The sequence below is a fragment of the Athene noctua genome, chromosome 1 (assembly GCF_965140245.1).
Source record: "Athene noctua chromosome 1, bAthNoc1.hap1.1, whole genome shotgun sequence".
NCBI classification, from domain to species: Eukaryota; Metazoa; Chordata; class Aves; order Strigiformes; family Strigidae; genus Athene; species Athene noctua.
This window is the reverse complement of record NC_134037.1, coordinates 105,282,219-105,297,891: the sequence shown is the minus strand read 5'-3', so window position 1 is coordinate 105,297,891 and position 15,673 is coordinate 105,282,219. Positions and strand designations below refer to the sequence as shown.

At 38.1% G+C, this 15,673-nt stretch overlaps 1 protein-coding gene across 7 annotated transcripts in view; it reads left to right on the top strand.

Moving 5' to 3' along the window:
- Positions 1-15,673, top strand: part of USH2A (usherin) — a 392,395-nt gene that overhangs the window by 259,018 nt on the left and 117,704 nt on the right. For all 7 annotated transcript variants that reach the window (XM_074897210.1, XM_074897211.1, XM_074897212.1 and 4 more), the window contains 3 exons: positions 94-722; positions 11,953-12,287; positions 14,794-14,916. In XM_074897210.1, coding sequence (XP_074753311.1) covers positions 94-722; positions 11,953-12,287; positions 14,794-14,916 — 1,087 coding nt within the window. The remainder of the gene's footprint in view (positions 1-93; positions 723-11,952; positions 12,288-14,793; positions 14,917-15,673) is intronic.

The window sequence follows — 15,673 nt, the reverse complement described above, 5'->3', positions numbered from 1 at the left end:
TTGATGAGTACTGCTTGCTAATGCTGACTTTTACAAATCACAAGCTATTAGTAATTTTCCTTTCCTTTTTTTTCTCTTTTGTTTCTGTTACAGAACCTGGACCTTTAGATCCACCACTTCTTTTGAATGTTACGGCAAGGGCAGCAAGCATCACCTGGCAGCATCCTTTAAAGCCAAATGGCATCATCACTCATTATAATATTTACCAAAATGGCCAACTGCATGATACAGTGCTAGGAACCAGATCTAATTGCACTCTAGAAGACTTGCATCCTTTCACTGTCTATGTGTTTCAGGTAGAAGGATGCACTTCTAAAGGATGCTCTCTTTCAACTGAGACCCCGGAAATACAGACGCTTCCTGATGCACCTGAGGATATTCCTGCTCCAGAGCTGTATTCTGATACTCCAACTTCTGTGGTCATATCCTGGCAACTACCTGTTCACGCAAATGGTTTGGTGGAAAATGTTACAATAGAAAGGAGAGTGAAAGGAACTGAACAAATATCAACTGTGGTCACTCTCCCTCTCAGTCAGTCCATGAGCTACATTGACCAGAGTACTGCTCTGAGCCCTTGGCAGAAATTTGAATACAGGATACTGATGAGCACGCTTCACGGAGGCACAAACAGCAGTGCGTGGTCAGAAGTTACCACTAGACCATCAAGACCTGCTGGTGTTCAGCCACCTGATGCAGAAGTGTTGGGACCGCATTCAGTTAAGGTAGGAATAATTCTCCTTGCCTCATGGCTTTAACATGTTTTCCTTGTAGCAACTGTGTATTTTAAGAGAGACATCTACTGGCTGAGCCAACAGATTTCATTGCTGCAGGCATAGTTGAATAATTAGTGTCTGTCCTTTGGCTCAAAAGCATTAGATTCCTTTCCATCTTTTTTCCTTTACACCAGTCTCTGGCATTACACTCCAGTTCATTTTCTTCCTTACACACCTGATGTATTTTCAATATTAAACTTGAATGCTTACTTTTAACTCCCTAATCAGATCAGAAAATGACCTACTCCCTTCTCCAAAATTTCAAGATTTCATTAAAATGCTAAGAAGTAAAAAGATTTTTTAAATGTAATTAAAACTTGTATATAATTATCAGGTTTAAAAAAAAAAATAGCTAATGAAGAAAAAAACAGCATTGTGGTTCTCCTGATTTACGAAAGAAGACTCTTGCAGGACTACCTAGGAAGTTTTCAATTATTCACATCATTCTGCTGGGAATGAACTCTAGAGGACAGGATAACTACCATTGTTTTGGCTTGCATACAAACTTCATTCAAGGGAAATTAGTGTAACCAAACAAGAGGGATTTTTGTAGCTTAGAAGCCTCTTTTGTGTAAATACACACATGCTTCCATGGATTCAGTCTTGTACTAATGCCAAAAGTATTGGTACAGTAGCTTGCTCACCAGAGCACAAAACAAAGGACATTTGCATAAGATTGAAGTTCATCTGTTAGATTTATTATTTTTGGTATACATTGTATCTTCAGAAAGTAAACAGAGTGGTGTTACCAATGCAGTCTAAATAGTTTGAGGGTATGAATTTAAGCAATAAACCAATGCTGATTTTTTTGCTTTGCTCATACATAATTTTAAGCTATGAAAAAAGCTATTCACCATTGACAAAAAAAAATCCTGATCTTCTAAAATTATGTTTCAGTGTCTAAAGAACAGCATGTTGCCTTCATGTTAATAGCAAATGAGTTCACTATGAGTACAATGGTTACCGTAAGAATTAATAATGATCGACCACCAGTAATTGTGATAAATTGCCAGAGTGTTTATTGAAGATTTGGGCAATCTACTTCCAGGACTCTGCCCTCTGTGCTTGTGTAGATATATCTTAATATCCACCACAATTTATAGTAAAGCATTGTTCATGGATTTACCAGAAGAAGCAATGCTGAGTAAACGCTAGCCCTAGTTCAATAGCATGCTTACACACATGTCCACATTTTACCGCATGAGCTTTTACACATTGGTTTCCACTCTGAGCGCAAAGAACTCATCACTGCAACCTTTAATGCTTCAGTTAATGTGATAAGGGCATAATAATTTTCTATCTTACCCATATTTTTTCTTTCTCCAAGTGCAGTCAACACCCAATCCTAATTTTAAAAGCCTGTGTGTTATCAGAGGTCTTGTAATTCTTTACTGGATGTCTTTTCTTGAGATCAGAGGTGTGTACTCAATTGTAAGTTTATTGTCATTTGTTCAGCTCCAAGATTAAGTAATCTACCAATAGTGAAAATCAGTTTGATCATTTATGTCTTCTGAAACCTGAAATCAGGCAGTGCCATCTTCACTCTGTAATAATTTAATTTCCACATGAGAGTGCTTTATAAAATTGTTTTTGTTTCTTGCCAAAGAGTTCAAATGCTTTTTTCGTTCTTCTTCCCCAGCCTATCATTAACACTGAAAACTCCTTAACATCTACACTGTATGACCCTTCTGTAGAAGTGGTGGTCATATTTTGTGTCGCTGCTCTTGTAGTTTCAGGGTTTTTTCCACCTGGAGACACATATTTGGTCTGTTAAGACTAATTTCTGTCAAGGATGCTGACGCCTGGATATTTTTGTTTCCATGACTCAGTTTTACTGTTTGTTTTTCTTGATTTTAAATATTTAGGTTAAAATGTTCAAAATAATTAAAGGTGGCAACATTTAATTGAGAAAAGTGACTTACGTATATGTCTTCCAAATACACTCACTTCTGAGTATCTGTCCTTCAGCAAAAATTCTCTCTCTCAGTGTAGAGTATTGGTATCCTTTGCTGATACAGACATAAATTCTTCTAACTTATCTAGTATATTATTTTACTTAGTGTTCTTTAATTTGATAGTCATCATAACTGGGGAGAGATGGGAATACCTGGTGCAGTTCCTGTGCAGAGGTTATTGCATGGCTGCGACATCACTTCTGGTTTTTAAGATTCTAAGACTTCTTAAAATTCTTAAAATTTCCCTTACTTGTCCAGGACATCAAGAGATTTTTTTTTTTAAATTATTATTTCTTTTATTATGATCTCTTCAAAAAATTGAAATAAAGTTATAGGTGCAGAAGAGCTCATTGCACTTTATCACTGAAGAGATTATGGACAAGGCTTGCTGCCTCCAGTGGTTTTCTCTCTTCTGCTTGTTTGCAGATGAGAACACCGAGGAAGAGACTGGGATTTCATCTTACTTGTTGGTCTTCTTATGGGTCTGTCAAATGGATTAGCTCACTAATGCTGGTGCTGTTTCATTCTCTTCAATTTTATGGCAAGTTCACATCACAGTAGTAAGACTCTGAGACCACCCAGTGGGCTGTGCTGTGGCGCTGAGGCTGTTTTGTGGCCCATGTGCATGTTCTGTACAAGGAGAATAGAACAAAGTAGCACCAGTCTTAGAACATTTGGGTTTTTGCCCTGCTCTTTCAAACTAGGGTGCAGATCTGAATAGCTGCTCTGCAAACCGCTTGTGTCCCTTTGCCCCAGAGGTATGCTCGCTGCACAGGCAGAGCAGTTGTGAAGTATTGTGCAAGGATTGCCACTTAGTGGTTGAAAAGTTTTCCTATATGGAAACAGGATAGATCTGGTTTGGGATTGCTTTACATTGGTGCCTTTGAACTCTGACGAGAGTCCCAGAAAGGCATATTTTCCCTCCCTGAGCAGATCAAGCCCACCACACCTGCAGTGCATATATCACCTATGTGGTGCTCAAATCAAATTTGTGATCTGCTTGTGCTGCACAGTTTTCTCATCTTATTCTGTGTCTGCAATGGTAACTCAAGCAGCGAATGGAAAATAAGCCGTCTCTTTGGGATAGAGATTTTAATTACCTCTCTTGCCCTAGAGAAAGCTATCCTCCCAGGTTAGAGCAGAAAGTATTGGAAGGGCACTGTGGGAAAAATTAGCAAGAGGCTCCTTTACCAAGCCACGGTTGCAAATCAATAGAGGCTTTCAGCTGTCAGTGCAACCAATCCCTAAACCATGAGCGCAAATATTTACTTCTACCGAAAACAGAGAGAATTTACAAAAAAGAGAAACATATTTCCATTCCTTTATTTAGTCATAGAATCAATATAAATGATTTGAGGATGTGGAGAATTCAAAGTGCTCCGGGATAGTACTCACTTGAGTATACAGCTTATTTTCATAGACCAAAGCTTTCACTCTGCAAGGAGGAAAATATCAGCACAGCAGGTCACTCTTGGCATAAACACTTCTGATGTGTATGTCCTCCTTTAACATTTAATTTTAATCAGAATGAACCGATATCTCTCCATAACATTTAGCTTGCTTTCTTTTGTGCAACAGAAAGTGTAAAGCTGTCGATAATTTTTAAAGTACCCATTTCTGTGACACCTGCATGATATTTTTTAATATTTGCTGAATTGATAATGTTCATGGTAGCAGAGTATACTGCGCAATAAACTGCTTTTGTGGCTGATTAAATGCCAAAGTGAAGCGGAGGTATTCAGCAACTGCAAAAGCCGTTTATTTAGTATATGCCAATGCCATGAACATTATCCCTGTTACACAAGATTTGCTATACCCTAATGTACAGAAGTATAAAAGAAATTGTTTCCTTTTCTTGTGAGGGTTGCAATTGCTGTGCTGCTTCAATCTCACACTTCACACTGATATGACATTCGAGAATGTAGCTAGGTTGAGTGGCTTGAGGAAGAAGCTGATTTACACAGTGAATAATTATTTAAAGGAGTTCTTTGTGTAGGAAAAGCATTATGTGGCTGGGTACACTGAACTAAATTAACTGTAGTATGCAAATTCTCCAACTTTGGCCATGTAACTTCCAATTGGAGGACCTCCCTTTCACTGCTGTGGTTTTCCTTTGAGGGTTTTGGCCTGGAAAGATGGCTGTAGTCTTGATTATTGGCTTCACTGGATACTTGCTGAGACATATTTGCCTGTATTGTTGTCCCTTGCTGACCAGTGCCACTAACTGGACCGTTGACCGATAAGAAGCTGCAGCCATTTCCTGACATTCTTTGTGTAACTTTTTTCTCAAGATAGAAGTTGGCATGAGCTGTATGTAATCCTGATGTTTTTTCCCAAGGGGAAAGGATTTTTTTTTTTTTTCTTTTTGGTGTTTAGATAGGCTATAAGAGAAGGGTTGCATCCTGGTTAGATGAAATAAGTATCTCGTTGACATATAGTTCTTGTGCCATGCTATTCCTTCATGATAACATCAGTGTCAGAAAATTCTTGCAGTTTGATTAGATACAAAATGAGAAAAATAATAAATTATGATTTCATTGACTTCTCTCTTAATACACGTTATATATGTTGCCTGCTAGAAATGAAGGGATGTGGTGATTCTGTAGCAGCAAACTGTCGTTCTTCTTTCTAATTTCTTTTTTTGCATATTCATTTAATATCATGTCATTGATTTTCTATGGATTATTTCTTTTTCAAAAGTATTTCTTCATGACTTCTCTGACTGAGGAAGGGTTGTAGGCTTTTTAATTCCATTGTCATTCATGTTTGTTGTTACCCTCAGAGATGACAATCACTTAATTTACAGTTCACCCACTGTTCTTTAACTTGTATAGAAGAAGCTGCAGCAGAGAAAGCTGGTATTCCACCCTACAGGTTGAACAATGTCTGCAGGATCTTCAAGAGTCGCAGTCTGCACTCTTTCTTTGCAGAAGGTTATAATTTATTGCTACAGAGTGATAAACTTTTCTGGTAGCTATTTCTCAAATTTGACTACTAAATTGCATATGCAAGTGAGCAAACACAAATAAACAAAGCTCTATTTTTATATCTGTCTTCTGTTCTTCATTAGGCCAGAAGCTGGACAGAGGACTGCTAAATGTCTGTACCGTAAATAGGCTGGGGCTAAATTCTCCAGAGAGAGATTGCAGCTGTATGGAGTGGATAGTACTGACACATTTAAGGCAATATATCCTGTACTTACAGTTTGAGTATCATCCATGAAAAGGAAAGTGTTTTCTTTAATCATTTTCCACTTCCCATGCAGTTACAGGCACATGTTCTGGAGTTGTTTTTTGTCTCACATGTTAATGTTTGCCATCCTGTGAAGTTGCTTCTGATTAGAGAACATTGGATACAATGGTAGTCACTCCATGGTCACTGAAGTTAATGACTAACGGAGAGGTGATCCTTCAGTATTTTACCTCTGCAGATCACTGTGTGGTAGAGAATGAAGCTTTGAAGACCCTTCCTCTCTTCCTTGTTAAAACCTCCTGTTGCTATTTCATTTTCAAAATGCTATAGACTTCAACTGTTAAGAACATAATTTTGAGAATATGAACAACCCTGATCCCTAGGCCTTGCGCACTAAAGGGTGATGCAGTAAGCCCATGTAGGAGCTTTGCACTGGGGAGAAAAAAGAAGTTTGGACTTTATTCACCACACTTCCAGTTTTATGCAGGTATGCCTGGTGAATTGGGGAAATTGTTTAGGAGCAATCAACCCTTGTGTGAAGATTGCCTAGTAATGCTGCTAAGGTCAGTGAGACCTTGGTTTATTTGCCACATAAGTGCTGCTTGAGCAACTTAGGATACTCCAACACCATAGGAACAACTTAACCTGCACATTAGAGGTTTTCCACATTTTAGGACTGATTTCTTGCACAGCTTGCTTATTTGGTATAGATCTTACAGTGAGGTGAACTAATTGGGGTTTCATGAGCATTATCCCTCCTCCTTTGATATAGCTTAAAACCTTTACTGTAGTAGGTGTTTAGGATCATAAATAAATGTTCTTTCTCTTTTCTCACTACTCAAGCTAACTGCTTCTAGAAGTTTTTGTAATAGCAATCTGTTACTGCAAACTTGATTGTGCTGTTCTTCTGTGGTAGGGCTTGTTGAAGTTGGATGTAATTCATGTGCAAAGTGTATGAGAATAATTATCAGTGACATCTGTCAGGATTTGCTTTTCTGGTGGGATACTGGCTCTTGACTGAATCCCACTATAATTTCTGTTAAGATAGATAAGAACTCATGAGGAAATTCGTCTCCCAACTACTTTTAGGGGGGCTGGGGTGTTGGCAGAGGACTACAGTCCAGTGGCTGGAACGCAGAATTAGGGTAACAGGTCTTTGTTTTCAGTTTTGCTTCTTTCTGATACATGACTTAGTCTGGGATTTAGCCTTTTCATCAGTAAAACTAGAATAATAATATTTGCAATTTGAGACTTACAACACGCTTTGAGACGAACACTGAAAAGGTCTCAGTAGTGTGTTTATTACATTCTGTTTGTAGATGTTACAAGCAGCAGCTAGGAGAAATGAGAATAAAATGAAGCCAAATATGCTGATTTAAAAGCAAATTGTTGAAGACCTGAACTAGTGAAATAGTTACCCATGTGCCAGTACCTCTCTTCACAGAAATAAATTGCAGGGTTCCAACTTCTGTCCAAAAGAAAAAAAAAAAAAAAAAAAAAAAAGAAAATCCAAGGTTATAACTGTTTAATGGGGGGAAAATGGCTAATTTCTGTCTCTTTAAATTTTGTGGTGGAGAAAATAAGGTGCTTTGATCTTTAAATGACAGCTTCCAGAGTCATTACATTGAATCAGTTAATCTCTCCCAGTAGTTACCTTATTCTCTCTTTCTCATGGGCATCCTCTTTCATGGTTTCAGTGCTGAGCTTCAAATCAATGAACAAACTGTTACTGCTTCCAACACAGCCTGTCTAGTGAGCTTTCCTGCTTTCATGCATTGCCAAGCTCTTACCTCAAACCTTGGCACATCAAAGTAGAGAAGAGATCGAGTAGTGCCACATGTGTGTTAACCAGGCTGGCTCCATCATCTTCATTTACACTGTATGGGTCAGGCAGTCCCTTGCCTCTTGACAAGACAGGTTTGTCAGAGACTGCATGTCCTATCGTTTCCAGGTGACAAATGCAATTCAAAGCAAGTCAAGTGACACAGTAGTGATTGTGAGTACCCTTGGTCATCCCTTTATCTAGTTTAAAAAAATATTAACAAAGTGATAGCTGATCTACATATCTGTATGGGTTGTCCATGCCCAGATAAAAATAAGTTGCATTCTGAGTCATGCTTCTGACTCAATATTCTTTTTATTCAGACTGGTTTTCATTTCTCTTAAGAAAAAAAGAAGATAAATTTCACAGTTTAAGCCCCATGAAGCACCTATGTTACGTAAAGTATGAGGTATTTTATCTGCTAGCACACATCAAATGCTGTGAAGTAACACCTGAGAGTTTTTTCAAGTTTTACCGGCTAGTGCACAGGCTGTATAAAACTCAGGAGCTGAGGTTCTGGAGCAGCATCTGTTTTTCTGTCCACGTTATTAATATGTTCCTTTATGTCAAAGGGTTACAGTATAGGGCAAATCTTGTGCAAGTTCTATTAGAGTAATTTTGTGGGTTTAGACATAAAAATTAGACATCTAAAATGTACTGTGATTAAAAAATAACTAATCTCTTCCAGGAAATAAAATAAGATTGGGTATAAGGTGAACATTTTTAAACAATTTCCTCTTCTGAGAGGGCAGCACTAGGGATTTTCCAATTTTCTAAAGCATTCTTTTATTAGAAGATACCTTGCATTAAGCAACAAGAGGGATTTTTTTACTGATAATGACAGATTTACTTTATTTATATTCCTACAAAAGACCTCAAATACGCTATTCTTTAGTCACATTTCACTAAGGCAGAATTTCAGAACAGATGCTACACCTCAAAAAAGAGTAATATAATCACAGTTGCAGAAATGGGTGTTTTGCTGTAGTGTGTCAGACATTAAAGTCTTCTGTGCTTTTTCCAGCAACTTCGAAGATATGTCCCTGAAAATAAAAGTGAATCATGCACATTTCCTATTTTCTGAGGCATGCACAATGCATCCAGTCAGTGCAATATTGTAGCAACTGGGATTGGAAATTTCACCTAAAGTTTACTAGCCTGAACACTTTCTACCTTGTCATGGTTTAACCCCAACTGGCAACTAAGCCCCACACAGCTACTTGCTCACTCCCTCCACAGTGGGATGGGGTTGAGAAATGAAAGGGTAAAAGTGAGAAAACTTGTGGGTTGAGATAAAGACAGTTTAATAGGTAAAGCAAAAGCTGTGCACACAAGAAGCAGAATAAGGAATTCATTCACCACTTCGCATTGACAGGCAGATGTTCAACTGTCTCCAGGAAAGCAGAGCTCCATCACACATAACAGTTACTTGGGAAGACAAACACCATAACTTGGGACAACCTCCACCCCCCCTCACCTCCTTCTTCATCCTGCTTTATATGCAGGTGTGGGATATCTGTGGGGTCAGCTGTCCCAGCTCTGTCCCCTCCCAGCTTCTTGTGCACCCCCAGCTAGTGGGGTGCTGTGAGAAGCAGACACGGGCTTCACTCTGTGTCAGCACTGCTCATCAATAACAAAAATATCCCTGAAATACCAACACTGTTTCCAGCACAAATTCAAAACATAGCCCCACATTAGCTACTATGAAGAAAATTAACTCTATCCCAGACAAAACCAACACATACTTGAATTTGAAAACATTTTCTGTTGTCTGTGCTAATCACCCATTCTTCTACACTTCCTACGGCTAGATCGCATGAACTATTTCAAAATGAGAGTTTTCCTCAATGTCTGTGAGAATGGTGCAGAATCAATTCCTACCTTCTGTAAAATTTTGCATTGCTTTATTAATAGTATTTTCTTTATTTGTTTGATCATGATTTGGGGCCAGAAGTAACAGAAATCTGAATACAGCATTTGATAATTAGCCAGAGCTAAGCCTTTCCTATGTGGGCACCAATAATCTTATTTGTGCTGTCTTTACTCAAGATCACCCTGTTTCTAATTCTCTGTTTAATACTATTCCAGATTTTGTTATCAAAATCCTTCAGCTTTCTCCAGTACTTTGCTGCCAGGTTTCTTACAAGTCTGACAGCCTAAGAGGTCCTTCTGTACCTAAGATATAACATTTCCTAATCCCCAAGGGTCCTTTAAAAATCATTTTATAAATCAAGCTTCTCTGTTTCCACAGCTGTGTGTAATTGTGCATATACCTTTTTTAAAGATACTTAACTTTGGAAGCGGAAGAGAATTAAGGAAAAAGTTCAACTGAAGTTAAACTAAAGTATCTTGGTGCTACTATTTAACATTTCAATATTATCTTTGTTCATTTTATTCTGCACATACCTTCATCTAGGTTTCCTCCATTGTGTTCCATTTGCTGTGTTCTGTGTCCATTTTCTCTGTTCTTTGCAATGTTGGATTCAATCCTTAATCATCCCATGCCTGGGAGGAAAAGAGACAGCAATTGTTATAGATGAGTGGGTCAATGGCAAGAGTCCCAGAGAGGAGCAAAACAAAGCTGGTATACATCATACCCTGGGAGTTCTATGGGAGGAAAAATTGATAGATGCTCTTACACTACCTTTATGAAACTCTGAGATTCTTAATACAGTTACATGTCCTTGTTGTGTCAGTCTGAAGTCCCCTCTGTCATGATACCATGGCAAAAAGCCTTAAAAAAGAACTGAGGACATCCTTGCACTTAATGGTGCAATGGTTTGCATCCTGGGCTGCATCAAGAGAAGTGTGGCCAGCAGGTTGAGGGAGGGGATTTTCCCCCTCTGCTCCACTCTTGTGAGACCCCACCTGCAGTGCTGTGTCCAGCTCTGGGGCCCCCAGTATAAGGACATGGACCTGCTTGAGCAGGTCCAGGGGAGGGACACAAAAATGATGAGGGGGCTGGAGCACCTCCCTTGTGAGGACAGGCTGAGAGAGTTGGGGTTGTTCAGCCTGGAGAAGAGAAGGCTCTGGGGAGACCTTATAGTGGCCTTCCAGTACTTAAAGGGAGCGACAGGAAAGATGGAGAGGGACTCTTTATCAGGGAGTGTAGTGATAGGATGAGGGATAACAGTTTTAAACTGAAAGAGGGTAGATTTAGATTAGGTATGAGGAAGAAATTCTTCACTGTGAGGGTGGTGAGACACTGGCACTGGTTGCCCAGAGCAGTGGTGGCTGCCCCCTCCCTGGCAGTGTTCAAGGCCAGGTTGGACGGGGCTTTGAGCAACCGGGTCTAGTGGGAGGTGTCCCCGTCCGTGGCAGGGGGGGTTGGGACTAGATGATCTTTCAAGGTCCCTTCCAACCCAAACCATCCTGTGATTCTATGGTTTGAGTGTGATTTCTCACTGAAGCTCGTAAGGATCAATATCTAGAATAATATACTTTTAAAAGATTAAAAAAACCCACCTAACCTCAGTTTAGTAGGAGGAAAACCACAGTAGGCATAGTAGTATGTGTGTATATCTATCTATCTATCTATCTATAACACATGAATTCTGTATGTAATTTCCCAATTTTTTGTGATAAAGTTTTCTCAGCATAATTTTATAGTTCTCAAAGTGGAAAATTGTGCCTGTTCTTTGTCTGATACTTACCTGTGTAATTTATTACTGAAAAATAAAAGGGAAAGCCTGCATATTTCATCATATAAAGACTGTGGACAAATCTTGTTTCTCATAGGATCTACTGTAATTACATATTTCTGAAAATTGTGCAAACACTCAGTAAGATTTCTTTTTACTTTGCCACTAATAAATGAGCACACCAGTTAATACACCCTAAGAAAATAAATTATAGTGATAGTTATGATAATCAGTGTACTTTTTCTAGTGCATCTGAACATCTCACAGAATTCTGAGTGAAGTGGAGCATTCACATTTTACTGGTGAAGCTAAATAGTAGATTTTTTCAACGTCTACAACTGTTACTGTAACCCTCACTAAAATTAAAGATGGTTAGATTTCTAACTGATGTACCTTTAAAAATAAAATTTCAGTTAAAGGTCATACATAAAGTCTGTTTCGATGAAAGAAAAGCACATCTTCAGATCCCACTTTTGTCCATTTGTAGCATATCGTGTCAGTATTTCAGCATTTTGACTGTAAGTATTCTGTTATTTTAATTATTTATTTTTTTTATTTTCCTCCTTCAGGTCTCATGGAAACCTCCTCTGATACAGAATGGTGAAATCCTGAACTATGAAATTCGCATGCCTGATCCAAGAATTGTCATTATTGGGAACACTTCCTCAACGTTAAGTCATTTGGTGACTAATCTTATACCCTATACAAACTACTCGGTCACTGTAATAGCTTGTTCTGGAGGTGATGGCTTTCTAGGAGGCTGCACAGAGAGTTTGCCTACAAGCGTGACTACACCTTCAACAGTTCCTCAGAGCATTAGGCCATTGTCTGTGACTCCAATCAGCGAGTCCTTTATTGCCATTTCTTGGCAACCACCACTAAGGCCGAATGGTCCTCATCTGAGGTAAGCTCTTAGTTGCAACTGAGATAACAGTTTTCTTCTCCATACCTAAATCTGATTCAGAAAATTCAGAGTGATACAAACTTTATCATCTGATCTCTTAATTTCTGATTTTTTCAAGTTCCTCTTTAGGGTTCAGGAGTCAATAAGTGGGCTCATGAAAAGTGGGTATGTCTAAAAGTAGATAGCAGGGTGAGCTTTGAATTGTTTTGAACTTACAAAGAGTCAGGATTATTAAGAGCAAGTGTGGTGTCTGTGCTGTGGCACTTCCTTTGCAGAACGTGTTCAGGAAGGCTCTGGGTCTTTCAGATTAGTGTTGTCTGAAAAGCCAGGAGGGGCAAGCACAGGATATTTGCAAAGTCATAACTAGTTTGGGCTGCAGCATCAGTCACTTTTTGGTGGTGAGTTCAGTCAACATGTTCCACCGACAAAATGACAAGAAAATATGAGATCTCTGTGAACAAGTATTTAACACATCCAATATTCTCAACACTCTGTGGGTGGTATTCCATACAAAGCGAAAGTGACCATTTGGGAGTGTGATGACATGAAATAATCTTGAATTTAACCAATTAATGAACTGTAAATGAGAGAGTGTATGAGAAAAATGGATGTTAAAATTCTACAAGTTTGGGGGCAGAGCCAAAAAATGGGAAACACAAAGAAGTGCTGGGTATAGCAGGCTGGATTTTACCACAGGAACCAGAGAAAGGCACCTCCTCTGAGATTTTTCTGGAATCCTGGGATGGGGATTTTGGATTGAATCTGATTGATTACTGAGTGTGTGTGTCTGTGTGTGTGTATATATACATTTTTTTAAAAATAGATTTGAGGGCATGAGGATTTATAAAGACAAATTTATCTTTTTATATACACAAAAAATGTCAAACAAATCTTTCATTCTAGTGCTTTAACATGTTGTGAAACATTGTGCATGAAATTATATCTCTGTACTCCATATGTTCTGGTTAGTAGCTCTCTTCTAGGTGCACTGATGGGTTCAATAATTATCATGTAATGCTATTTCAGTTGCGTATGTTATTACAGCACAGTAGCTTGACTCTTTCTTCAGGCTTAATTAGGGCACACTACAACTGAGTGAAATGATGATTGCTCTACAGTAAAATTTGAAGTTTTTGAAAAGCAGTCCCTGTTATTCTGGTGTTAACAACATGACCATTTTACCGTAGATTATTAAAGTAATTCAGCACAACCTACATCTGCAGACATCATTTCCTTCATGGTGTGTTATGCTGCCCTCAACAAGAGCAACCACTGAAGCAGCTGCTCTGTATAGCATGATGGAGCAAGAAGTCTGCAGCAAGCAGAATAGCAGCAGCAGCTGCAAAGATTTTGATGTTTTTCATGACTGGTCTATGAAATATATTGGACAGAATATGCCAGGACTATTCCTAATAAAACCATAATGATATGTCTTTGGGTTCTGTTGACACCGATGAACCAACCCCTCATGGGAGAGTTGTTGTTGGGGTATAAAGTCATCTGAATGACTTTAGAAAAGATAGTAAAACACCACTATCAAACTGAAACAAAAATCCTATTTAAAAAGTCCTGTGAAATGTAATAAAGAATAATAATCCTAAAGATTTTGAACAAATCTATACAATTTTGTTTCCTTTAGAGTATGGTGGGGTTTTTTGTGTAATCACTAGAATGATTAAGAAATGCAAAATAGAATGTTATCCCCTTTATTCTGTGTAGCCATTAAGTGATTTAAACTTTGTTAAATTCCATACAGGTTTTGTATAAAAGATGATGAAAAGTGAGTGATGCAGAATGGGCGGAAGGCGTGTTTTCTGCATCAGGCAGTCTCATGGCTGACCTGATGTAAGATGGGCTTTAGCTGACCTGTTGTCTGGAACAGAGACAGGAATACAGCTTCAGATACTAATTAAAACCAGGATGAAGTAGTTTGGTCTTTCAAGTGCACATCGTGAATGGCTACCCAAATACAAAGGTCTACAAATGGAAGTTAACTCATTGTATACCTGTTTGTCACCTGTAATTTACACTGTAGTTATTTGGAAACACACATTAAACACAAATGCACACTTAAGTTGCTGCTACCAGTAAAATAGTAATAGTAATAGCTATGTTTCAGCACATTTGCAAGAAAGGGATATTGTCATTTCATATTCTGAAGCAGTCTGTGCTTATCAGATGGCATCAGTCAAGTCTGCATAAGACACTGTTACTGGCCTATTTGGACTTGATCTTCATAGCATTTCCACAAAGTTTAAAATGTCTAATTCATTAAATAAACTCATTTTTTCAAATATGTCCTTAATTTTCCATTTTCAAAGTAGTTTGTTAAGTAATTGAATGTTTTAAATCATGAAACATGAAAAGGAATGTTTATCTCAGAAAGTTTACAGCTGTAAAAACAAAATAATGTGTGGCTTTAAAAATAAACCTTTTTTTTTTTTTTTTTTTTGTGTAATAACATTAGTTGAGATAATCCTGGTGTTCTGCTTGTCTTTTGTGTTAGATATGAGCTCCTGAGACGTAAAATCCAGCAACCACTTGCATCAAATCCCCCTGAAGATTTAAATCTGTGGCACAATATTTACTCAGGAACTCAGTGGTTTTATGAAGATAAGGGTCTTAGCAGGTGAGATTACAAAAACTATAAAAACAAATGCTGGCATTTTGTATAGTGTATGTTTAATAGTTCAAAGTATTTCTTGTGTCTTTATGTAGTGAACATATTAATTATGTAATGAAATATTTTTTGTCATCATCTTTGGTATTAATCATTCTAATATGCAGGGATTTATTATTAGTCTGTCATTCTTGACTCGTATATTGTTTCGCTCTGAGAAACAAATGAAAATAAAGATCTTGTGAAATTTTAGCATCAGTATGCTTCTGCAATCAAACCATTTAGATTTATGTGTACATACGCTCTAGATTTGTGTGTTGGCAAAGTCATAGCACAGGCAGAATGACTATTTGAGAAGTCCTAGCTGGGAATTATTTGAAACTTGGTTTCAGCATTGTTTTTATTGCCTGGTTTTAAAAGTGCAGATTAATGATTGCTTTAATATCTCCAAAGGCAAGAATAATATTTATTGCACTCTCATCAGAGCTAATTTAAGGGCAGCTTTGTGTTAGCTTCATTACAGTTAAATGCAGAGTGTTGACAGTGGGGAAATAGAGGGTGGGTTCTGTTTCACAGTATGTAACAGACCTACTGTGTGGTATGGAGCAAGACATTTGCTCTTGATCCACCTTAGTTTCGCATCTCAAAGTCAAGGCTACCACCCTTAAGATAAGCAAAGACACACATTGAGAACCTGTGATGGAAGATTCAGCACAGATGCTGCACTGCTTTTTTGTAGGTAAAGTCTCAGGAAAACATTCATGGA